Below are 25,511 nucleotides of genomic sequence, written 5' to 3'. Positions count from 1 at the left end.
AGCTCAGAAAAAAGTAACAACTCTACGATTCAGTGCGGCGCTTTTTTTTCACAAAGTGATCAACATTGGCGCTAAATTCGCTCATCTGTTTACGCTATTCGGAATCTTACAAGAAATGGAGTGCATGCACATACGTAGAGAGACTGGATCGATGTTCCGACCTACTAGGGACTGTATTGTACTGCTTTGGCTCCCTCAAGTGGCCAAAAGGTGCAAATGGCCGAGTGGTGAATCCAAATTGAAAAATCCAGCGATACTCGGTTTAAACCGGGTCAGCTGATTTGCAATCGGTAGGGTAATCTCGGGCGGAGTCGGTTTTAACCGAAATCCGGACAGCCTAAGTATACCTATTATGAACCTCGCGGTTAAATGCTATCTTTGGTTTGGCTTTATCAAAACATGTCGAGTAAGGTGTCATACGAATTGGAATACTAACCCCTCGCCAATTCTGGCGACGGGGTTAGCATTCCACCCTTCTAGAGGGACACGACATGTACAGTACCTGAAACCCGGGTAAAATCAGACATAGCCTCAGCTCCACAAAATGGATGCTGCCACCACAGACTCAAGTCTGCCCTCTTGCTGCTGGGAGTCCTTCCAGCTTGGGAGGTGTGGACAAAGGGTTTCCTGCCAGGGGAGGTGCGTGCACCACCCCAGACAGGATTTTGTGTATTGGTCAGGTAGGGCTTGAAAGAAACCAGACATGCCTGTGGCTCACAAGGAGCCTCGGTGCATATGCCAGTTCAAACCGGTCCTGGGGCACACCAGTCCCGGGCCTGGGGCGAGCTGGACAAAGGATTGGGGGTGTAACCACCCCCCTTCCTGGTCCCACCCATAGGGAGGGACCTAGCAGGTAGTCCGGCCCCTAGAATCCGCTTAAAGGTAGGAGCTGTGTCCTAAGACTTCAGACATCCTGGAATCAACTTAACACTAAGAAGAAGACGGGAACTTCGACGCTCTGCTGCACAGAGGACTGAAGCCAATCTCCCCTGTGGTCAGGGAGTGACCACCTTGCTAACGCAAGCACCATCCAGCGAATCAACGTCTGCTTTGCCGCCGTCTCCCGCCGGAGCCCGAGCCCAGAGACTGACAAGACCTGGACCTCCAGACCTCTCACCGCCCGATCCACAGTCCCTGAAAAGAGGAGACCCGTGGAGGCACCGAGACACGTGGAGCCAGCCATCTTGGAACGGCTACGACAAGCTGACAAGTGCAACAACCGAGGCTCCCTCCAAGTTGTGCTTTGGGATCTGAGAAGCCCAACACCCGAGCAGCATCTGCACCAAAGGTGAGCCCTCCAGCATCTCCACGATCTGCGTGGGGCCCTTCTGCATTTTGCCACTCGACGCGCCTAACCGGTTGCTGGCCCGCTGGCTAGTAGCCATCTTGGCGACGAACTTCAAGAAATACACCGCTGGTCTGGTTGCTCCAGACTGGCCCTTGCTCCCCTCCAAAGGAGCAGTCCTTCTGACCTTGCTGGTCAGAACCATCAGCTTATTTCATCTCCTACAACAATTGCTTTTGCCAAGGCTTGTTTGCTTCGATCAAGTCGCCGACACCGCCGACAGCGAGAGCCTGCGTGGGACAGCTCGTGAAGCGACTCCTGGACGTCGTCGACCTCCAGGGACCACGTGGCTGCAGAGACAAGCTACACCTTTCTTCCTGTTTGCACCCGACATTGCCTGGTACCCCCCCTGGTGCCACGCCGGTCACTGGCTAGTGACTGTGAACACTGTCCCCTCTGCTTACAGGTATTCAACATCTCCGATCCACTCTTGGATCCACTGCATCTCTCCCGGACCGACCGCCTGCAGCATCTTTGTCTTCAGGCTCCACGGAACAGATAGAAGAAACCCGACGCACTTCGAGGCCTATGCACCCGCTTCCTGTGGGTGAGGTAAAGCTGGCACACCTGTGCCCAAGTGTAGTATTACATCTCTAGTGCCTGTGTTCCAAATCTTGAGTTCCTAGTCCATCCGGAAGATCCTTTTTGCAGTAACTTTGTACTTTTTACGCACCCATTGAAACCTATGGGAGCACGCGTGTGACTATTTGCTCTGCACACGCCACCCGTGGACCTCCTGGTCACTAACTGACGTTAGCTCCTTGTAGGCCCAGCGATTCTAGAGGCCCTAGGCCTTTTCCTTTTTCTGTTCGTGGTACTTATACCACTATTTTAGTATATGGTTCGAGTGGCCACCAGGGCCTATCCATATAAAGTGCAACTTCTGTGTATTCTGCTGTAATCTTGTTTGACGATTTGTGCTCCTGTGCTCATAAAGAGACTAGGGGTTACTTTGAGAAATAAATACACATATATTTTGAATATATATCTTTGCGGTGTCCTTTCATTGGTATAAAAGGGGGTTGCATTTGGTAAAACAGCTGGCTTAACACGCTTCACGAGTTTAGCCTCAAAGACTGCTTAGCCTACGCTACCACTAGGGCAGCTAGTCCGAAAAGGTTGACTTACAACCACACCATAAGGGTTGCTTGGCATGGTACAAGGTGATCACTTTAACTAGTGAGCATCATATACCAGGCCATCTTCTCACAGGAACTTTCTGATGTTTTGGGTCATCAGCTTGTCCTCACTCCTAGAGTGGCACTTTTGGGGTTACTAGAGGATATGGAGGGGTCAGAGGGTGAGGCGCACTTTCGTATGGGTGACAATGCTGGTGGCTATGCGAGAAATTGCTCGTAAGTGGAGGTATATGAAGGCCCCGCTTGGTGGCAGAGTGGTGTAGAGGGGGTGGACTGGGGTGTCCAGCTGGAGTGACCTGCTGTTTGCAGACGATACTTTCCTCCTTTCTAAAACCTTATCTGGATTGAAATACCCTTTTGGGGAGGTTCATTTTGCAAGGACTATAGTTTAGATCTAAATAGTAACTAAACCAAGTCCATGGTATTTAGTCACTGCAAAAAAGGTAAGAGGATCCTGGCTCTGTGGGGGTAAAAATAGAAAGGGTTGACAAATTTGATTATCTGGGTGTTACATTGAGAGAATCTCTCAAATGGCCAGCCCAAATTGAAAAGAGTGCATTCATTCCTAAGCACAGCGCTGGGCTAATATTAAGATTTGTTAACAAGGCAGCTTCTTATCCAATTTCCCCAGCTGTATAAATGTATAAGACTCAAGCTTGCAGGGCAACAATATACGGGGCTAACCTGTGGGGGAATTGTAACCTTGATCCAGAGGCGTAGCTAGAGCTTGTGGCGCCCAGGGCTATCCTGGGAAAAAGGACGGCAAGCACTTGAAAGAGGACCGAGAGACATGTAGCATCGCCGCTAATAGTTACCTCGATCATGCAAGTTACATGCACATACATGACACGGTCCAAGGCTACACAGTTGAATACACCGGTGACTGGCAGTACAAAAGAGAACACACAGACTGCATGAACTATCTGGGAACTCAGAAAAACCGCATGTGACATCCATCAGAGAGCTGCGTGAACAATTACCTGGTAATCCTCTCAGCACAATGCAAACATGCACATACATGACACTGTTCAGGGATCCATCATCTACAGCTGACATTAAATGACCATTCATCATGGTCCCCCCATTAAAGCAGTGGACTTTGTGATCTGCATGGTACATGTTCTTTGTAGCAGGCATATTAACCCTCTGTCCTACCTTTCCAGGAGTCAACCCTTCCACTAGACAAAACTCGGATTTCTCTCTAGGAAGAAAATTAATCACCGAAGTTATCATGACATTTTTATTGTTTCTGAAAATTGCTGGAGGCCAGGAAGGTGGCAGCAAGTTTTTTTAAAACCATAATATACTTGCAAACACTACGCACCCACCCGAAATAGGTACCCAGTGCGGTCACACCGTTTGCACCGCCCTAACCTGCTCAAGGTTCATGTGACCTCAGTGACAGAGTCACAGTGACTGGATCACTGTTGCTCTAGGGTGTGCTGCTTCGTAGGCCTGCCCACAAGACTGGAGATGAACTTTAGTATCGATTGTGGTGGACAGGCCTTCAAGGTTAACTCACAATTGACACCACTAGGGTACACCTGCTTGTGCTAAGACATCAAGCCTTCTAAGGTCTAGTGGGACCTTGTAAGGTCTAGCATGGGAATATGCTCCCTCAGTAGAGTGGTCTGGTGGACTGGTCATGAAGGCTGAACCCAGTTCCCCAGTTCCAAATTCGACACCGCTGGCCGTAGTGCCACATCCTCTCCCCCACTGAACACTATACTGCCCTACTGAGAGAAACTCGCACTGCCTTCAGCTACAACCTAATTGTTCCCGCTATAAGCACTTGGATGTGGCTCAATTCAAATTATGCACTTGATAAGAGTAATATGCTGCCTAAAAAAAAAAAAGTAAAAGCAAACACTCCTAGGGAATGCAAGATTAAGTAAAGCATGTGAAATGTAAGCAGAAACAACATGGTTACCTTAACGATCTCTCACTCACTATTCAGAAATCAGCGAGTGGTTTTACCTGAAAAGTTAAGGACATGACTACAGGGCCCTGAAGGGAACCGTTTCAATGTCCATTGCTTATATCCTTAATAAACGTAAGCAGTATGGTTTAAAAAGACCACATCCATAAACACAGAGCCATGGTACACATTTTGTTTTCCAATCCACCCATCAACCAGGTATTGCAGCACCTCCAGGAATGGTACACGTTCCCACCTGGGGACAACAATGCTGTTCAAAGAAAGACGAGAAAACAAAAGTAGCGCTTTACTGCAAAGTCTGAATAGTGAGGCTGATGTGTTTGGATGTGAATAAAACCAATCTGGCCACTTTGCAACCACTCTGTCTTGCTTTATTTAGTTATGTATTTATTTTTCATATTTAAAACCTTCTATTTCTCTCCATCCCGCTGCACTTTGGAATAGAAAATTGTCAGAAAAAGCGCATTTCCCGCAAGAGTGTTTTTCTTTTTTGGATCCATTTCACAGGGAAGCAGCTAAATGAAAGAAGGAAAGAGGTTGTAACAGTTTCTTCAAGTCACGGTTTTCAGTAAGTGAGGAGCAAGACAGAAAGAGAGGGAATAATAAGAAGAGGGGGCGGGGGGACAGCTGCCAGCACAAAAAAGAAGAGGACATTGCCCGAGTCCTATTCCTTCTCTGCCCGTCCCCGAACGTCCCCGAAAGCAAGCCGAGCCTTATCTGAATGCCTTTGTCCGCCCCCAAAATAGTGCCGCCTGGGGCGGACCACCCCCACTGCCCCCCCTAGCTATGCCACTGCCTTGATCAGTTAAATATTGATGAAAACACTTGCAATAAATAGCTTCTGAGATTACCAAAAAGCACTCCGTCACTTCCTCTGAAGTTTGATCTAAACCTCAAATACCTCGCTGACATAGCCTGTCTGAAACTCATCTTATACTGGGCCAGACTCTGGGCATATGAGGAACTGGCCCCATATAGAGACTATGTCAGGGAGATCATTGATAATCGCCTGTCACTTACGATCCCCTGGGTATCCCATAATAAAACCTGGCTGTCCAAGCTTGGCCTTTCTGAATACTGGCTGAATACTTCCTCCATGCCCAAGAGCGCCCAGGACATCGTTAAATCATGTTATTGGAATATTCTTTTTTGCAGGGTTGGTTTTAGCGTTGGCGGCGCCCAGTGCGAGACTCATTTTTTGTGCCCCCACACACCACATGAACGCCTCCTTGGATTCTCTCCCTAGCATCGGACATAAGTGCCCCTCACCTCTCCAATGATAACGTATTGCTAAACACAGTGCCCCCCGCCCCTCTGAGGTCGGCGCCCCCTCCACAGGTCAGCGCCCAGTGCGGCCGCACCAGTCGCACTGCCCTAAAGCCGGCCCTGCTTTTTTGCAAAAGAACTTACCTTCTTCCGGCGGGTAGTTTGTCTGATCTTTATTTATCCACTAAGTGTGATACCCGCCTTGAAGATTTTATGGACTTTGTGAGTGTACCTTCGGTGAGATCTTTGTTTATTAAGTTCAGACTTGGAACACTCCAACTGGCTGCCTTTCCTGGCTCATGGAATAAAAATTCTGCCATGCTCAACAATAATTTATGTCCTATGGGATGCCCGATAATTTAAAACGAAGAACATGTTTTAATCTTTTGTACTGCTTATGCTAAGCAGCCTAACGTTGGATCATCCCTCTTTGCCAGCTCCTCTACTTAGAGAACCGACATTCAGCTTTAATAATTTGTAAGTGAATGTTAGGCCCAGTGTTGTATATTAAGTTTACAACTTTTTACACTCAATGTGGTATATTAGGCAAAAAGTTGTTGGGCAAGCCTCTTTTAGAGCTGTGACCTGTACGATACTAAAACTATATGAGTTAAACTTTTTTTTTATCTCTTTGCACTGTGCACTTTAATTCACTAGCAAAACCTAGTGATAAGAGTGAAATTCAGAGTATAATTTGCTTATTTTAGGCTATTGTTAGAGGTTGCTCATTTGTGATGCTAGTAGAACAAAGCAGTATTTCTATGTGTTTCCTTTTGAGTGCAAACTTTGCGATCTTAACTATGATCCTACACAGGGTTTTTATAATTTTGGTGTTTCTCCACTTCGCTCAGGAACGTTGACTGCTGAACATTTTCTATTCCTGAAAATTGTATATTCTTATCATGCTTTTACCTAATTATTTTTATTTATGCATTCTTTTTAATGTACCGTGTTATTGTGTACTTTTATGGCTCTTTTGAGCCGAAATAAAGATGATAATGATGACCCATATATAAAGCTCGGGTGGCCTTGTAAACACGAGAAGATATGAGATAAGTAGTGGGCTTACTATAGACTAGAATTGATTGATTGTAATATGTGTTCCTCTACTGATGTACTTCTTGATGGATCGCGGTCCTTTTTTTGTTTTGCTGATCGAAACTTGCACGAAAAATCAATAAAAGTTGGTTATAAAAAAAATATGCCTGGTTGGGCTGGGCAGGTTCACTGAGCTTAGAGCATGTGCGCATGTCAGCCCAGTCACACGTGCTCTTTAAGTCATCTACTGTTGCACTGACAGTGTCTTGCGCAGCACCCATGGTGCCAATGGAATCGCAGCCAATCAAGACCCACACAGAGAGGGTGCAGGCATGCACAACCATGTCACTTTTCTGCTGCTTCCATGCTGGTTGCAGTTCATCCTCCAAAACCTGTGTTTGTTGGTCATTTACAGTGATTAAAATAAGTGCAGCTTAGGGAATATTGAGACCTGGGCTTACTTTTAGCAGCTTTACTAAAAATGTGTGTAACATGTGCTCAGTAACTCATTTGGCCTTGTTTGTCCCAAGTGATCAATCGCTCCGGGTCAGATGGGCGTGAATGCTGCTGACTGCTGAGATAACTGTCCTGTCTGGATGCAATGCTGTAGTGAAGCCTTTCCTTCAAGGCCCAGACCCTGACATGGATAATGTTCATGAAGGCGGAAGAGGTGGCATGGCATTAGCCAAAAACAGATGTTTTTCTGATCTTATAGTGAAGATGGTTGGTGTGCACCACTCAGCTTAAGTTGATAGGCATGAAAGCCTATCTCCTCTGGGAGACCAAACAATGCTTTTGAACTACTCTGTGAATCCACTAGACACTATTAGTTTTCACTTTGGCTGGAGGTGGTATCGAAGAATGTCTCTGCCTCCTCTGCAGCCCTCAAGTGACCGCAACACCCCACCTGCTTCCCACGCCATCTGTTAACTGCATGTAGGAAACCAGGTCGGAGATAAGGTCTAGGAGACTTTCCAAGTATTTGCTTCATAATAGTGATTTATCAGTAATTATGAAAAGGAATCAAATCTAGTCTGTTAGCGCTTTGGTAGGGATGTAGGTGGACAATAGTAAGGAACTTGAGGCATTCACAATTCTCACCAAGTCTTCCCTTTTGTTTATCTTTTAGGTCTTCCAGATAGGACAACCGCCATCGGCCCCTCAAAAAAGGAGATGGCGATTGGGTAAGTAAAAATATAAATAAACAAATAAATTCATAACGTTAGTTCTCTTTATATTTCGGAGACTAGCAGCATTTTAACTCTCCTTGGGTTATAGGAAGATTGTGTAGGGCATTGTGCATCTTCGATTTATCATTGCCTTCCCCCACCAAAGCTTGGGGTTCGAGTATTTACATAAACCTCTTTATCCAAGATGGGTTCTTGATCAGATCAGAGTAAATCTCTTTCCCTCTCAATGTTCTTTTTCCCTGCCCCTTTCTTTTCCTCAACAGTTATATCAGGCTTAAGAGCGATAGAAACATAAGTAGTTGTTAATAAGCAACATGAACGCCCCTTCAAATTACTATAACCCTGCCAGTCTAGGTTTGTGGGTTTACTTAGGCAGTTTAATGCCTTGGAGGATTCATCCCCCAAAAAATCTATATAGCAGATGATAACCAAAAAAATATAACTTTAGTACCATGGACATCGATTTAGCGGGTAGCGAAAGTGACATCACATGCCATGTGACCCACGCCGATGATGTCACAGGAAGTGACAACACATGAACTTTGACCTAGTGAGATCACAGGAAGTGACATCTCCTGCACAGGGACCCACCCTGATGATGTCACAGGAAGTGACATCACACGAATGTAGTTGTGGAGACATCACAGGAAGGGACATCTCCTGCCCTTTGGACCCCATGAAATCAAAGGAAGCTACATTGCGTGACCTTTGACTTGGTGCTATCGCAGAAAGTGATGCATCTAACGTCTGGTTACTTACTTACATCACACACACAGGCTGGAAAATGTGTACAGATACAAAAGAAGTACCCTATAAACAGAAATACTTCAAATCCTATTCACGGGCGCGCAATCAATTAGGAGCGTAGCCAGTGTGTCATTGGCAGTACTTGAAATGGAAAAATAAAAGTACAAGTACCAGTGCTTAATTTGTAAAACGAGTAAGTGGCAGGCCCAAAATTTTACTGAGAGGCCCACAGCCAGTGTTATTGTATGTCGGTGTGTAGAATACCAAGTCTGCTTAGTCTTGATTCCATCTCTCAAGCCTCTTTAATTCACGGACATACACTCCCTGCTCCTTTATCTCACTCTTGCGCGCTCTTCTTCACCCCTGCTTTCTCTCACATTTCTTTCTCTTCCTGCTTCTTCCCCCCCCTTGTGTGAATGTCACTCTCTTGTTCTGGGTCAAAGTCTGATGAAGAAAAATAAGTGCTGGTCCCCAAAAATGAGTGGCGGTGGGCCCCACCTGCATCCACTGGCACAAATTAGGCACTGGCAGGTGCACTATGTCAGAGTGCCTGCTTGTTTTTCTGAAATGCCATTACTCTCCAATTAAAAATATTGCACTTCTGCTGAGAAGTGTAGGTACTCTCCCTGACAACACCGGGCCACTTAAAGCACCAGTCATGCTCCTTAGTGCAAGACAGAAAATGGCCCAGCAGCTACTGTTTGAATGCCAAAATACAGCAATAATCAGGGTTCAGTGGGCCTAGCTTCCATTGGTGCAGCAGGTGCAGTCACCAGGGTCAAGATGTCTGAGGGGCCCACCGAACCCTGATTATTGCGGTGTTTTTTTTCAACACTGGCATTGGATGCGCAGGTGTCTATTGGTGAGCAATACCACGCAGACTCATGGATGGGTGGATAATTCACAGGCTCAGGGGTGGGCAAGTGCACAGGCTCAAGAGTGGGCAAGTAGTCCTCATGCTTGGAGGGGAGGCAAGTAGTACATAGGCTACAGGTAGGAAGGCAACAGGCTCGAGTGTGGGCAAGGAGTACGCAAGTTTAAGGGTGGTTTGATGGTTTATAAGTTCAGGGGGGGCAAGTAGCACACTGGTTCCACAATGGCAAGTTGCACATTGGCTTGAGACAAGTAGCCCACGGGCTTGAGGATGAGGAAGTAGCACAATGGCGTATGTGTGGAGTTAGTTGTAGCATACATGCTTGCGACTACTAGTGTACAGGCTTAAATGTGTGTTATGGACCCATAGAGCAGATTGAAATACCCAAGTACTGAGCCAGTGGGAATCATTCAATATTAGAGCAACAAGCACTTTTCAATTCTACACTATCACAAAGTTCCTGCGTTTTTTATTTATGAACTGAATGCAGTTAGATATTGGTGAAAACATTTTAAAATAGTTTATCAAGCAGCAGGCGAACAATAAAGTTGGACCGCGTTTTAAGCTGGATTAGCGGCAGGGTCGTCCTTAGCATAGGCAAGCGGCTGGGCCAGGGCCCAGGCCCAAGGTGCCAATATTCCGCATTGTGGAGATGCTGCCGATGGGAGGCCGGTGAGGGACGCTGTTAGGGAGCAGCATTTTGAAATCAGAACTACCACACGAACACGTCCCCAGCTGGGTATCACGTTATCGAACAGCAGGAATTCAGTGCCACTGACAGAACGTGTACAGTGCCGCACCCCTTGTATTGTATTTGGAAATTGATTAGACAGCAAACACTTTAAGAAATATATGAGGGCATCTCCCATGGATAAAATCAACAAAGTGAGGTTGTCCCTCAAGACCTATTCCTCAGAACGTTTTGCGAAAACTTATCAACGGAATCATCATTTGAAACTTCCCGTTACTGGCAAGAGATGTTTCTTTACACTACGCGGCTTTCCGTGCCATTAATTGCTAAACAGCACCCGTCATCACCCCTCTGAATATGTTCGACCTGTCCTGGTCCTGAGGAGAACCCAAAAAGAAAAGTAGGGTTCTGAAACACGTCGACCCATCCCAGCTAACTGTAACCACCATCATTCTACTGAATAATACAGCGTACAAACAAGGCAATTAGCCTGGTGTAATTGTTGCATTGGCTAGCTGTGTATGGCAGGCTGCAGGAGTGTGAAATGTAAACAATCTGTGCCGCCATGGTTTCGTTCTCAAATTTAGGATGGGTCAATCGTTTCTTTTGTCAGTTTTTGCCATGTTTCGTCATTTTATTGGTTATTTACTCGTCGAATGTCAATTGTGCTGTTATTTCTTGATGTTGTGTTGAATATTTCTAAAAATTATTATTCGTCTCTATGACATGACTTAAATGTTTAATGTACTATATACAAATGAAAAAATGAAAGGTGGAATAAAGACGCCAAAACACTCTAGTTGTTAAAGTGGTTTGTTGAACGCAGTAATTCATAACGAACGCCCAAACAACTTTTTGTTCTAAAATATTCTGAGGGGCGCATGGAGCTGGGTGCATTAAGGTTATTTCAACAGCAGCACCCCTGTCATCTTGCTCCAGTCTTGTCCCTGCTCCTGCATGCTTGTTTCTGTCTAATTTGCAAGTTTAAAGCAGTTTGCACGTTTAATCCTTCATTATACTGTGAGCGATGTTTTTAACACTCCATTAGCCCCCTTCCTTGCCCTCCCTTAATCCTCTCACCCCTACTGACTCACACTAACCACACCCTCATCAGCGTGAGGCAGCAAAGCTGTCAGTGATTTAGGTGAGCTGGGGGAGGTCCAGAGATATTTGTTTTCAGGGGCCAGTGAACACAAAAGGGTCCACTGCTGCCTCATTTAACCCCGTGCGTGCGGGTTTATTTCTCCCGCTGTGCGGGAGAAATAAACGGCGTTCGGGAACACGACGTCTCCCGGCCGTCGTGCGCACACGCCCACTGTAATGCACGATGGCCGGGAGACGTCGTGCGCATGCAAGGGGTTAATTCACTAGCACCAGCAAGGGTGCCACATTTTTCTCCGCCCAGGACGCTATCTTAGCAAAGGCCGGCTCTGACTAGCGGCACGTGTTTGCCGAGCGGCAGTTGAGGATGTGCGTAACGCAAGAGCGGCCAACTTTGAAGCTGGGAAACCGGGTTCACTTCTCAGGGGGTGGCTGAACATCCTGTGATTCTGAGCAAATCACTTCATCTCCCCGTGCCTAAAAAATTAATGTGTCCATCTGTAATGCAACTGGTGGTCATGTAAAGCGCTCTGATACCTTCAGGTTAAAGTTTGAGCTATAAAAAACTCCCCCAAAAATTGTATTATGATAAATAACATAGCGCACTCATATACTATATGAATGATGGAAAACCTCGCCAATGACCACCACCATATAAAGTCAATTGACTAGGGCCTCGTCCATTCATCCACCCGAGCGTGGAACTATTTAGTAGTTTGCAAAATCTTCATTAACAATCTTTGGGGGCACTTAGCACAGTTTACAGAACTACCAACTTGTTGGACAAAATTCAAATAACAGTGAGCCACGATACCTTGCATTGACCCCAATTGGTTGTTTTCTCCAGACTGATCTTTAAAAATGAGCACATTGTTTAAATGTTACTCTTTCCGGTTTGGAAACACGTGAAAGGCTGCCTCAACATGCTATTGACAACATTCATTCTCGGTTGGGAAAAAAATATTGTATGAATAATGCATCTGTACATTCTGTTGTGTGCATCAAACAATGGTGCGAGTGGACTTTTTCATATTCATTGCATTGCATTTGTTTTGAGGCCCAGAAAACTTCAAATGTGAAATGTCTCTTCAAATTTAGGAAATTAAAGCTGGAATTTCCCTGATTACAATGTACTGAAACACGCAGCAATTCAACCTTTGGAAAATTGCTTTCTAACTGATCATTTACCATATCATATAACTGGAAAACACTGAGGTCCTATGAAATTAGAGAGGTACAGAGGTGACATACCCAGCCATAACTTGGTTCACTGCTGGTCACTCCCTGGAGTCTGACGCATCGTAACACAAGCCCGACTCCACGAGAGAGAGACCTGTGGGAGGCTGGCCAATGTATCTTGCCAGGTTCGTCATTGGTCGGCATAGAAAACAGATGGTCCCAGACAAAACTAAGTACAGTTGAATTGTAGATAGTTTGAATAACGAATAAAGCTATACATAAAAAATGCGATTAAATCAACACATGTGAATGCAAGGTATGCACTAATCACTCCACAAATATATATGCACATTGATGATGTTTGTCTCTTCTAATGTGATTTTACTGGAAACTTATGTTGCGCATTCCGCTTACAGACTACCCACTGTTTAATATAGGTTAGTATGTGTGGCAGCTAGTTGACCTACCACTTTTTATTTTGTTATATATGTACTGAGGCCCCATTCCGATTGTATGGTTACTCTCTAGGTTCACCTCCTTGTTCCCTTGTCCTGAGGAAGACCCACAGCAGAGGATCCAAATCACCCTTTGCGTCAGGGTCGAAACATCGACATTCCCCCAGTGGGCCTGCACTCTATATATACCCCCTTCCCACCCCAACCACAGATGAGGTTTCTCTGTGCCTCAATTTAAGAAACAATTTTTAAAATCATAATTTCTATCGATCAAGGGGCAGGCCCATCACAGAAAGGATACTGGCCTTGTTGGAAATCGGAGCCAGATCCTTCTTTGTTCAGAATTTGAGTTATTAATTCCCTGGATGTTTCAAGACCTTTATCCTCTTCTTTTTCTATCCCACACACGAGCAAAGATTTTCTCTCACTTGCTCCACCTTGGAGTAACCTCTTTGATACTATATGTTGAATATTATGACTCTGTCTGTGTCTTTCATTTGATGAGATAATGCAGCAAAAAATAAATGAATGTTTGCAATTCAATTAAGCTTGGGTGCCTTCTATTGTTGAATTATTTAGTGGAATGTACATATATAGTTGTGGGGTGATTAGTGCACACCTCGCATTCACATGTGTTGATTGAATCGCCTTTTTAATGTATAGCTTTATTAATTATTCAAACTATCTACAATTCAAGTGTACTTAGTTTTGTCTGGGACCATCAGTTTTCTTTGCCGATCGATACCCAGGTCCTTGGACAGAGTACTGGGTTACCCCATTTATTATAAAGGTTCGTCATTGGTAGCAGCATTTTCGCGTGCAACTAGATTGATGACCCTGTAAGTGACTGAGGCAAGGACCTGGCATGCAGTGCAGCATTTACATACATATGTATCTAGAATTCTAGGCAAGCTGGCTGGCCCGGGGTCACTATAGCACTGATAGGAAGGACGAGTTCTGCAAAGGCCTGGGCCAGTGGGCCCAGCCAGCTTTCAGTCAATTTGTAATCATGATGCAGTCACTCAGAGCTTCCTTCAGCAGTGCAGTCAAGCACTGCTCACACTGGATGAGTGATATCCAGCCAGGGGTCGCAACGGGTGGCTTAGGGGTCGCAGTTGCGACCCCCGGCAACCCATAATTGACGTCCATGTTAAGTACTATAATAGCTTTTTCCTCCCTTCCTCCCTCATACCGCCTGCTTCACTCAGTGCACCATCATTCACCCGGGGATGCCACAGCCCTCCAGGACAGTGGTGAGATTCAGAGCATCTAATGGTGGCGTGTACCTCGCCTCACTGGAATTGGATCCGGTTGTTATGCTCCCTACTCATAACAAAGGTCACACGCTTGACCAGATTTTCACAAATATACCTTTGGGGGTAGAGACTCCACTTCCGATAATATGGTCGGACCATTTTCTCATTAAGTTTAAGATGCCCCAATTGGGAACAGACATCTTTGAAGAAAGGCACCAAATTCAGAGCTTTCCACCGGATTAATGCAGTGGTTTTAGGAGAACTGCATGAATCTTCCAACCCCCAGTTGCACGGTAACGCCGAAAGCGATGCGTTGCTGCTTGATCCCTGGTTACTACAAAATGTCCATCAATTAGCCCCCTTGCAGTCATTATCATCTAGATCTCCAAAACATTCAGCGCACTGGTACCATCAACTGCTCAAAAATAGTAAAATTCTATGCAAGAGAGTGGAAAGGAAATGGCGTAAAAACTATAATCTGGATACCAAAAGAGAATATAAACAATTGCTTAAGGCCCACTATAATAAAGTCTTTGAGCCAAAAAAAAAAATGTTTTGCATATAAAATAGAATCGTCTAAATCGAAAAGCAAAGAGCTATTTAAAATTGTTAAATCCTTTACAAACTCAGCTTTGGAGATGAAGGCCGCTCCCACCACGGCCGACTGACCGGTACTATTAGCAACTTTTTTTCATGAGAAGATCAGAATGATTCAAGAAACTCTGAGGGCAAATCCGTCCGTGGCAGGTGAAATAGTATCTAGTCATGCTCCAGAGTCAGCGGTAGGAGTTTGTCACTAGCTACAGCAATGTTCCCCCGCTGTCTCTGGAAACTTCCCTAGCCAGCATCAAAGGCCTGAAGTCAGGCCCCCCTTCTGAACCCTGTCCTGTAGAAGTGCTAGTGCCCACAGCTCAGGCTATTAATCCAGTGGTAAATAAAATCTGCAACGTTTCATTAGAATGTGGCCATATGCCATCGAGTTGAAAGCAGGCAAAAATTCTCCCACTGATTAAAAAAAAAAACAGACCGCGGACCCGAACATGCTAGAAAGTTACAGGCCCATCTTTCTTCTCCCTGCCTTCTCTAAGGTGGTGGAGAAATATGTTAACTCAGTGATTGCTGACTATGTGGAAACTAACAATCTTCTCCACAACAGTCCGTCCGGGTTCCGATCCAACTATAGTACTGAGTCTGCCCTCTTAGAAGTATCTGCATACATCAAGGAGACCTTGGATGGGGGTGGGATGGCCATTCTGATCTTGTTAGATTTATCAGCGGCCTTCGACACCGTGCCTCATGCTAAACTATTGGACAGGATCCAGGCTCTTGGCATCAGAGGCTCTGTATTTAAGTGGCTAGCCTCATATCTGAAAGATAGGGATCAGGAGGTTTGGTATCCTCCCTGCGCAGCTAGAATCCCTAAATTGGAGGTGGGAGTCCCTCAGGGCTCCATTCTGAGCCCCACATTATTCAATCTATACTTGTCCCCATTAGCTGTCCTGGCGAAGACTTATGGAGTGAAAATCATCTCATATGCTGGTGATACTCAGCTCCTCTTCTCCTGTGACAAAGGGAAGAGCTTTGAGGGATCCATGATTAAAACTTGCCTCTCCAAAGGGTTTGCATGGCTTAGATCTAGCCAGCTGAAATGCAATCCGGAAAAGTCGGAAATTATTTTTTCGGCACTCAATCGCCAGACGACTGGAGACTCTGGTGGCCTGAAGATATGTCGCCACCCGCCTCGGCCAACAAAAAGTTTGGAACTTAGGCGTCTTGTTAGATGATCGCTTATCAATGAAGGCCCAAGTCCAATCAGTGGTAGGAAGGTGCTTTGGTCTCCTCAGGATGATGAGGAAATTTCTTCCTCTCCTGTGTCTTGAACACAGGAGATCTGTGGTTCAAGCACTAATCACTTCAAGATTGGACTATGTTAATATACTCTATCTTTGCCTTCCAGAATATCTGATTAAGCATCTGCAGGTGGCACAGAATGCCGCAGCTAGAGCCATCCTTAGGTTACAGTCGAGGACGCACATGTCCCCCTTCCTTTAAGAACTTTATTGGCTCCCCATAAAGAACAGAATTCGATTTAAGGCGATGGTGCTATTCTTCAAACCTTGGCATGGAACTGGGGCCAAGTACCTGTGCAGAAGGATCTCTCACTATTTTCCTTCTAGAACGTTGAGATCCTCTTCAATGAATCTAGCTAGGGTGCCCAGAATTTCTCGCTTTCGTGCTGGGGATTCCTCGTTTGGTATGCTCGGCACCCAGGCATAGAATGCACTCCCCCCTTCACTGAGAGCGGTGACGGATCTTGCCATTTTTAGAAAGCATCTCAAAACCTTGATTTTTAACCAAAAACGTTTTGGACTGTCCTGCGCTTTCTGGCGTCCTTCTTTTGTGTCTCTTTGGTGCATCTGTTGTTGATTGGGGGGGTTAAGTCAGGGGGCCTTTTTGATGCGCCGGGACACTCTTACACTCTTCCGAGTAGCTGTGCGCTATATAAGTGCCTTTATATTCATATTCACTCCAAGTGTTGTTGTTTGGGTCCTCCTTCTCCTCCCACTCAGTCTGCCTTCAACGTCGTCGGGTCAGCCTGGGTTACTGAAGGTGGCTCTTCGGCCACGCTTCTGCTTTCCTCATTTGTGGGAGTGGACTTGGTCCTTTCTGTGCTCCTCTTGCCATCTTTCCCCATTTTAAATGTGGATCTTCTTTTATTTTCCCTGTTTGTGACTTTGATTTTTCCTCCTCCAATCTCTTTGCTTCTGCTCTTTCTGTGTTCACCCTTCAACGCTGTTGATATTGTCATTTCTTTCTTTCCGGGGGGGGGGGGGGTGGTGGTGGTGGTGGGGTTTGTGTGTGTGTGTGTGTGTGTCCATCCGTGTGTGTCTGTCCGTCCGTCCCCCTCTGTCTGTCCCTCTGTGGCTTGTTTGGAGTTTCGGCTGCTCACTAGCCATTGTGCAAAACCTGCCAGTCAGGCTGTCCTCTTCCTGGAAGTCCCAGTTGAACTACAGAGATTGGACCTTTGAGGAATTGGACTATTACTACTCCAAAAATATTGATCATTGGAAACAAGAAAGTGAAAATTAGTCGTATCTTTTTGAGTACTGCTCTTTCAGACCAAGTGACAGTTCATGATAAATTGGCAATTGGGAGTAGGTCTCACCGTGCGATGGAGGGACTGTAACTACAGCCACTTTGTCAGTAACAAAGTCGTTTAGGGGCATTTTGACATTTTACAAGGCGGTGATTTAACAGAAGAAATATTTAGCAAACTGAGGGTTTGTGGTATGGGTTTATAGAATTAATATTTGCTAGTGAGAACCCCAAATAGATGTATAAAGAAATAACTAGAGGTTACCCAGTGTACATAGGACATAATATTTGCAAGCAGGGGATTGCCCCCATTAATGAAAGCCTGTAATTGGGGCCTCCCCCATATTGAATAAGCATATGTTCCAAACAGTTGACAAGGAGACTCTCAATAGATGTAATGCAACCAAATGTGGTGTCCAAAAATCAGTAATAGGTGCTTGTGGAGTAGTCCAGCTCCTCTCAGTTTGGGTCATTGGTTCCAGTATCTATAAAAAGAACTGGCAGGTGAAACAATAGCTTTGATAGTGTACTGTTCACATCCCTGGACTGAGGAAGTTACATAAAAGCTTGCATAGCAAGGTTTTGTTCGTTTGTTCCTATTACAACACCAGCTGGAGCAGAATAAGATGCAATGCTCTCTTCACTTCCTTGCACAATTTCTATCTTTCCATCCATCCTTTCTCTCTCTCACTCTCCCTCTCTCTCCCTCTCTCACTCTCTCAACTATCTCTCTCTCTCTCTCTCTCTCTCTCTCTCTCTCTCTCTCTCTCTATCTCTCTCCCGTATTGTCTGATTGCTGCTTTTTCTCTGCCTTCCCACTCCTTCCCTCTCTTTCTCTTAAAGCCTCCCTGTGCTGTTGTAAAGACTCCACACACAGCTCCAGGATTGCAGTGTGATTAGTTTTTATTGCAGCCCCAGACCTGTCTAAACATCATGAATGTCCTCACATCAATCCTCTTCCATCCGCTACCCTCAGAACCTTACTCCCTAGATTCTATACTGGAACCCATACATGTACAAGAGCTAACATAATACAATATAAGATATACATTGCATTACAACTCATCTCTTAAACAAAAAGAAAAGACAAGAAAAGAAGCAAACAAAAAAATAAAGTCAATAGAATAGTTACAGAACAAATTATTTTAAATATGTACCACAAGCGTAATAGGACCTAAGTCTATACACCTAAATAATCCTCAAACCTCTTAGATGTGATAATGACCCTTCTGTATCTTCCAGGTGGATTCTGATGTGCTCTATTAGATTGATAGCTTTTGTTTTATACATTTTAACTTCCCCCTGGGCACAAGTTCTCTTCAACATCATCTGGTACCCTGATTACATTATCATTGGAAACATCATTGTCCATCCACTCATAATTCTGTTTGTTTCTTCTCCTGTCATCCCTCAAGCTTCTACACTCAGATACTTTACTCATGCCATTCTTTTACATCAGTCAATATCACAGAATTGCAGAATATTTTGCTCCATTTCAAAAGTTCATAAAAACTGCTTTCCTCTTTATGCACTTTCCATTCCTTTCTTATTCTAACCCAATCACCACACTTCAACGATATAACTCTGGTTCCTAACTTATTGTCATACCAAGTTCTATAAGCCAACCCTGCCAATGGTATTACCCTCCTCACATATTATGGAGACATTCCACTTGCTTGGCAATGGGTACCCAGCACAAATCTTTACTGATTGGTTCATGTCCTCTCATCAATATGAATGGACTTTGTTGTGTTACACTACTTGGAGTGATTCTAAATGCCCAAATTAATTTCAAAATCTAACTTTCCCACCTTAATCTGCTGTTCATAGCCAATTGTATAATGCATTTAACCACTCTGTTAAAGCGTTCAATCAAACAGTTTCTTTTGGGATGGTACAACAAAGTACATTTATGCGCAAAGCTTTTTCTTAAAAAAAAGAAATTTGAAATATCATCAACACATAGTGTTGTCCATTGGCAGAAACAATGCACTTGGGTAAACCTTCCCACATAAAAAATCTGTCAAAAAAGTTGTATAAAGCCCTAGAATTGCTCTTCCTCACAATCTCCACATTGGGCCATTTTAGAAAAATGACGCAACAAAATCTGCAATAGTCCAATTAATATATGCTAGAAGAAGAATGTTCAATCTAACAGACATATGGTAGCCACAATACCCAAGGTGCCTGTTACTATAGGTTGGAGGTAGTATAAGGACTTAAAAAAGAAAAGAATCGACCATCCTCACAATCTCAACCTTGGGCCATTTAGAAAAATTATCCACCAATATAATGATATACTTTACTCCATTCCCACCACCTGGGCCCTCAATATCAATCCCCATTCTTTCCCAAACCATATTAGGGCAAGCAATTGGAGACCATCGAGGTCTAAGCGTTTTTAGAAACTTATCTGAATTATTGCATTTTACGCATGCCTGTATTTTAATCTCTATCCTTATCCAAACCTGGCCACCAATGTACATTCTTTACTCTTCGTTTGGGTTTTCAAATACCCAAATTTCCCTCATGACACAAATCCAAAGTTTTATCTCTTAGTGCCACAGGAGGTGCATCCTTCCCACAGACGTATCCTTGTTCATACATTGCCTCCATTATTTCATCTCAATATACTTTTTTCCTTCATCAAATAATCCAGCAACACATCCTTCTTCAAAGAGAAAGTCATCATTCTGACTCTAGTTTTACTCCAGGTAAATAATGCACTTCATATTTAAAATCCTACAATTTCCTTGACATTCTCTCTAATCTAGACAAAGCATTTTGTAAATCCACTGTCGTTAAAACTTTGGTCAAATGTTTGTCATCCAATCTTAATTGTATTCCTCACGCAAATTGGCGGAAATTATTTAAAGCCCATGAACAAGCTAAAGTCTCTTTCAATTACCGAATACTTTTCTGGGGTTTTCTGGGGTTGGGGATAATGCACTAGAAGCAGATGCTGCCACTCATTCTTAGCCCGGTTTATCACTCTGAGCTAGAACTGCCCCAATCCTTTGTTTCTTGCATCTGTTGTCACAGTGGTTTTAAAATCAGGATCAAACCTTTTAGCATTGCTAATTTCATTCTTCAAATTTGTGAAAGCGGTTTGACTATCCTTTGACCAAACAAACTTAGTTCTGTTTTTAAGCAATTGATAAATGACATGTTTTTTCAGAAAATGTTCTCACAAATTTCTAATATTATTTAATTCAACCCCAAAAGGCTCCTACGTCATACTTCTCCATTGGAGCTGGATCATTTTGAATAGCATTCACTAACTCCCGCTTGAGTTTAATACCTCTGTTACTAATTATGTGACCTAGATATGTGACGTCCATTTGGGCATATTTACATTTGCTGAACTCAACTGTTAACCCCTTGTCCTTAAGCATTTCCGACACCTGTCTCAACTTAGCATGTTTACTTCTAGTTTTATATGGGGGCGTCCACCACCACTGGGAGGACGTACTCAATTTAGCACTCCTGGCGAATGAGTCGCTTCAACAAAATTATCGGTCACTAAGTGATGATCAAAACTGGTTTATTCATCGTTTATTTCAATGATGAAATTTCAATCGATTTCATTCTTCAAATACTTAATCTCTTCAAATGTGTATCTCATATTTATATCATGAAGCATAATGGTCAATTTTTTAATTCACATGAATTTCAAAAGCCCCAATGCATTTCGGGCACAGCCCTTCGCCAGGGGGCTATTCCTTCAGTGCTCGCGGTGAAAAGCCGCCTTCTTACGCATAGAAAAAAACTTCCATGTTCCAGGAAAAACATTACTCCAGACAATCCACTAAGAATGTTACTCATGAGTCTTTGAAACATTGCTGCGTCAAAAAGCTAGGCTGAGCGGTACTCTTGTGAATTGAAAACACCCAAATGGTGTAATTAATGTTGTTAGACACTTACTAGCAGGGTGTAACAGTACCTGGTGGCATTTTGCTTTAAGATCTAGAATGGAAAAACAATCTTTGGAAGCAGTAAACATTTAATTAATCCTGGAAAGAGGATATTGATCAATCAACATGTTCTTATCCAGCTCTCTAAGATCAACACATAACCTCAATTTCCCATTGGGGCATTGTACCACCACCAAAAGAGAAACCCACTCTGCACACTCCAGCTGTTTGATTATATCATCATGTACTCATTTCTTTAATTCTTTTGACACTTCCTCTTTAATGGAAATCAGAATGTGTTTAACTTTATGCACACTGGGTTTAGCAGATAATTTCAGTTCAATTTTATGGATAAAGTTATTAAGCGATCCCACTGTCTCCGAAAATATCCCAGGGAACATTTCTAGTAATTTCTCTCCAGAATCATTACATTCCTTCACCGTTAAAACAGGCTCCGGACTATTGGGATTTAAAATTATTCCCACATCACCTTGGTCTGCCCATCCTAAAACAGAAGGTCTCTTCTTCGATACATACAATTTACAATTCATTTTCCTGTCTTTAAATTGAAACTTCCAGTTCCCTGCAGCCATTAAACTCAATATTGTCTACAGTGTAGCTCTTTGCTACAACACCAGGTTGCTCTAGATGTGGGCCCAACTTTTCCATGAACAAGTCTTTCCATACTTCCTCACTCACTGTGGTAAATGGTGAGCCTGAATCTGCTATTACATTCACCATCGCACCACCTACTTTTAATTCACAAATGGGCTTCCTTCTCTTGATTTGATTCACACCCAGGACAGCTTACTCTACGCAGAGAACAAAGTTCACATCTGCGTTTTCTAGAACCTGAATTTTCATCGTTCAGAATACATTTGAATTTCTGTTTTTCAGACATACCTTAGCAAAGTGACCCACTATGCCGTACACAGAACACTTTTGGTGTCTTGCAGGGCACATGTTGTAAAATGCCAGGTGATCCAAACCCCCACATCTAAAAACACCTTCTAGGACCTATGCCACTTGTCTATTCTTCAACATATCTTTGGCTTTACTCTCCCTGTAATCATGTTATTTATTTAACACTTCACAACTCCTACTTTTAGAAGTTGAGAATTTAATCACTAATTTGACTTCCTGCATCTCATCAATTACAGCTTTCGCACACCTTCCAGTAAGTTCTGCATTTCTTACTAGCGTCGCCACCTCCTTCAGTGGTGCTTCACCATTAACCCACAGTTTGTCTAGTATATTAGGATTGCTACCATGCATAATTATCTGGTCACATATTAATTCATCTTGCAAAGTACCAAATTGGCAAGTGATAGTATGAGGACGAAGTGCAGAAACATACTCCTCCACACTCTCACATTTCCCTTGCTTTCTTTGAAAAAATGTATTCCGATCCACAGCAACACAAACTACTGGTGAAAAATGCATATCAAGGTCTTCTAATGCATGCGAAAATACATCTCCTTCAATTGTCTTGTTTTTTTCTCAAGTCAGACTTCACGCTGTCATGCAAGTTTTAATGCAAAAAACTAATTTCACCGCTATCAAGTTCCCGATCTCCTGTGTACGGGCATCACTGTCCGTAAACATGGCATCGCCTCACACTGTTCCTTTGCAAGTCCTGAATCCAAAATGGCATCTACCAAGTGATCTCCGATCAAATACTTGCCATCTGATGTTGCAACGTTACGCTATTGCACATACAATATCGCATGATGACGTCACTGATACGCAAAAGGAGCTGCGTTGGAATGCAGTCGGGAGTGTGAGCTTGGAATGCAGACAGGAGCTCGAGCTGCATCTGGAATTCAGTGGCCGCTAGAGGTAAGGGATACATCCAAATACAACTTTTCAATTTCCTCTCTCTGCCAAAACCCACCAGTGCTTTAGAAGTTCCAAACGCACCATCAACACTCAGCGAATCAATGAATCTCACCCAAGATTCATGTTTTGCTGCACTTCCTCAGCACGGCTCATAGCTGATAATATGTGGGGCCAATTACCCTTCTCTGTGCGATTATACATTTAAGGCTTCTGCTGCTGTTGATTCCATCCCCTTCACCAATTCGGTTGTAAAGACTCCACACACACCTCCAGGATCACAACAGAAACGCACACAGAGCCGCGAGCCCAAATGAACAGCACCCCCCCTTTGTCCCATAGTAGGCAATTCCAAGAAGATGGTGTGCACTCACTATGAACACCCGCAGCTCAAGGGTGCTCCATAAGGCCACAATCTAGAACAAGCATTGGCATAGCCAATAGGTCTCACCTTTGGGACCTTATAAGGGTTTAGCCAGAGTTATTGGCTTTGCCAATGTCTTTAAGCTATGGTGTAGAGGAGTGAGGCTGCTGTGCAGCATGTTGAAAATTGACAATAAAAAAGTTTTGTAGGCATTTTTGTTGTTTTATACATAATCAAGAAGATGTTATGTAGAATTGAACGACCCTATTAAAAAAAGAATTAACTTAAAAAAGTCTTCTCGTTTTTTTTGTTCTTGCAAAATCTTCCTGCCTGTTTTAATGCTTGTTTTTTTAATAGATTTTTTTGTTTTGTTATGGGGCAGTGGGGGTGGTCGACCATAAACAGCGCTGGTAATGAGGTGGTGCTGCACTGGGACTGAGTGATGCAGAGGTGATGCGCAAGTGGTGTTGTGGTGGTGCACAGGTGCTGATGAGTGATGCTCAGGTTATGCTGCAGTGGTGCTGCAGAGTGATGTATAAAGAGTGCTGAGTGACGCTGACTGGTGCTGCACTGATACTGGGTTGGTGAGGAGGTAGTGTTGCACTGATGCAAAGCAAAGTTTGTCTCCGAGCCATGCAGTTTCTATTATCAGCACTTCTCCTTTTTTCCACCAGAGCAGTTAAAGCATGAATGGCAAAATATCCTAGTTTACAAATGTTTTCCATATAATTATAGCTCTACCATATTTTCCACATAATACATCATCTGCTGCATAATGATTTTAACAAAAATATTGTTTGTAGCTCAAACAGATCAAAAGTTACAAAAAAATTGACTTGTGCTGCTGCAAAGTGGAAGGCCCTTTGCAAAGATTGACTGGTCACCTTTCTCACTGCTGCATTTGTATGTTACCTTTGTACTAATGAGGCAAAATATTTGCAGAGACTGTAAGTATGTGTAAAAATGTCAAAATAATAAAGTAGCAGAAAATGTACCGCATTGCGCTGCAGCCTTTTTTTTGCTGGATAATTTAGTCAACACTGCGACATAATTTTGTCCTCCATTGCTGCATAATTCCAGTGCCCCCAAAGCAGGCAATTTTATTAAAGTGCTGTGCATGAAGCTGAGAGACCGTGAAGTTTGCAAACTTTGTTTGGTGTGCATGCAAATCCTGGATTGCCGAACCCTGGTGATTTGCACTACTACTGCTGAAACAAGCCCCATGGAGGTACCAATGGGTGAGGAGGACTGGCCTCACAGGTCCTGTGACCTCAGTGACTGAGTCACTGTGGCTTTAGGGTGTGCTGCTTCGTAGGCCTGCCTGCAAGACTGGAGGGGAACTTAATTATGGATTGTGGTGGACAGGCCTTCGAGGTGAACCCACACTTGCCACCACGAGGATCCACCTTTTGGTGCTAAGACACCAGGGCATCTAAGGTCTAGCAAGGCCTTCTAAGGTCTAGCATGGGAATTTGCTCCCTCAGGAGAGTGGTCTGGTGGACTGGTCATGAAGGCTGAACCTGGTTCCCCAGTTCCAAATAATTCGGCAGCTTTGGACATAGTGCCACATCCTCTTCCCCACTGAACATCATACTGCCCCACTGAGAGAAAATTCGCACTGCCTTCAGCTACAACCCAATTGTGCCCTGCTATAAACACCTGGATGCAACTTAATTCAGATTATGCACTAGACAAGAGTAATATGCTGCCCAGAAATAAAGAGTAATATCCTGGAAAAAGCAAACACTCATAGGGAGTGCAAGGTTAAGTAAAGTATGTGAAACGTAAGCAGGAACAACATGGCTACCTTACCACTTTTACACACCTTATTCAGAAATCATTTGAGTGCTTTGGCCTGAAAAGTTAAGGCAATGACGGCAGGGCCCAGAAGGGACCCATTTCAATGTCCATTGCTTATATCTTTACAAAACGTAAGCAGTATGGTTTAAAAAGACCACAACCCTGAACAAAGAACTGTGGTACGCACTTTATAAACTAAACAAGCATTGGCATAGACAATAGGTCTTTCTTTTGGGATCTTATAAGTATTTAGTTATGCAGCACAATATCATTGGTGCAAC

General features: G+C 43.9%; 1 protein-coding gene across 4 annotated transcripts in view; it reads left to right on the top strand.

Annotated features, from left to right (window-relative positions):
• The window catches only part of ARFRP1 (ARF related protein 1), a 366,770-nt gene that overhangs the window by 29,330 nt on the left and 311,929 nt on the right, over window positions 1–25,511 (top strand). For all 4 annotated transcript variants that reach the window (XM_085619615.1, XM_085619612.1, XM_085619611.1 and 1 more), the window contains exon 2: window positions 7,857–7,911. Coding sequence is in view for 2 of the 4 variants with exons in the window: in XM_085619612.1 (XP_085475738.1) it covers window positions 7,901–7,911 (11 nt within the window). In the remaining 2 variants the exon portion in view is untranslated. The remainder of the gene's footprint in view (window positions 1–7,856; window positions 7,912–25,511) is intronic.

The sequence above is a fragment of the Triturus cristatus genome, chromosome 7 (genome assembly GCF_964204655.1).
Source record: "Triturus cristatus chromosome 7, aTriCri1.1, whole genome shotgun sequence".
Taxonomy (NCBI): Eukaryota; Metazoa; Chordata; class Amphibia; order Caudata; family Salamandridae; genus Triturus; species Triturus cristatus.
This window is presented reverse-complemented; position numbering and strand designations above follow the sequence as displayed.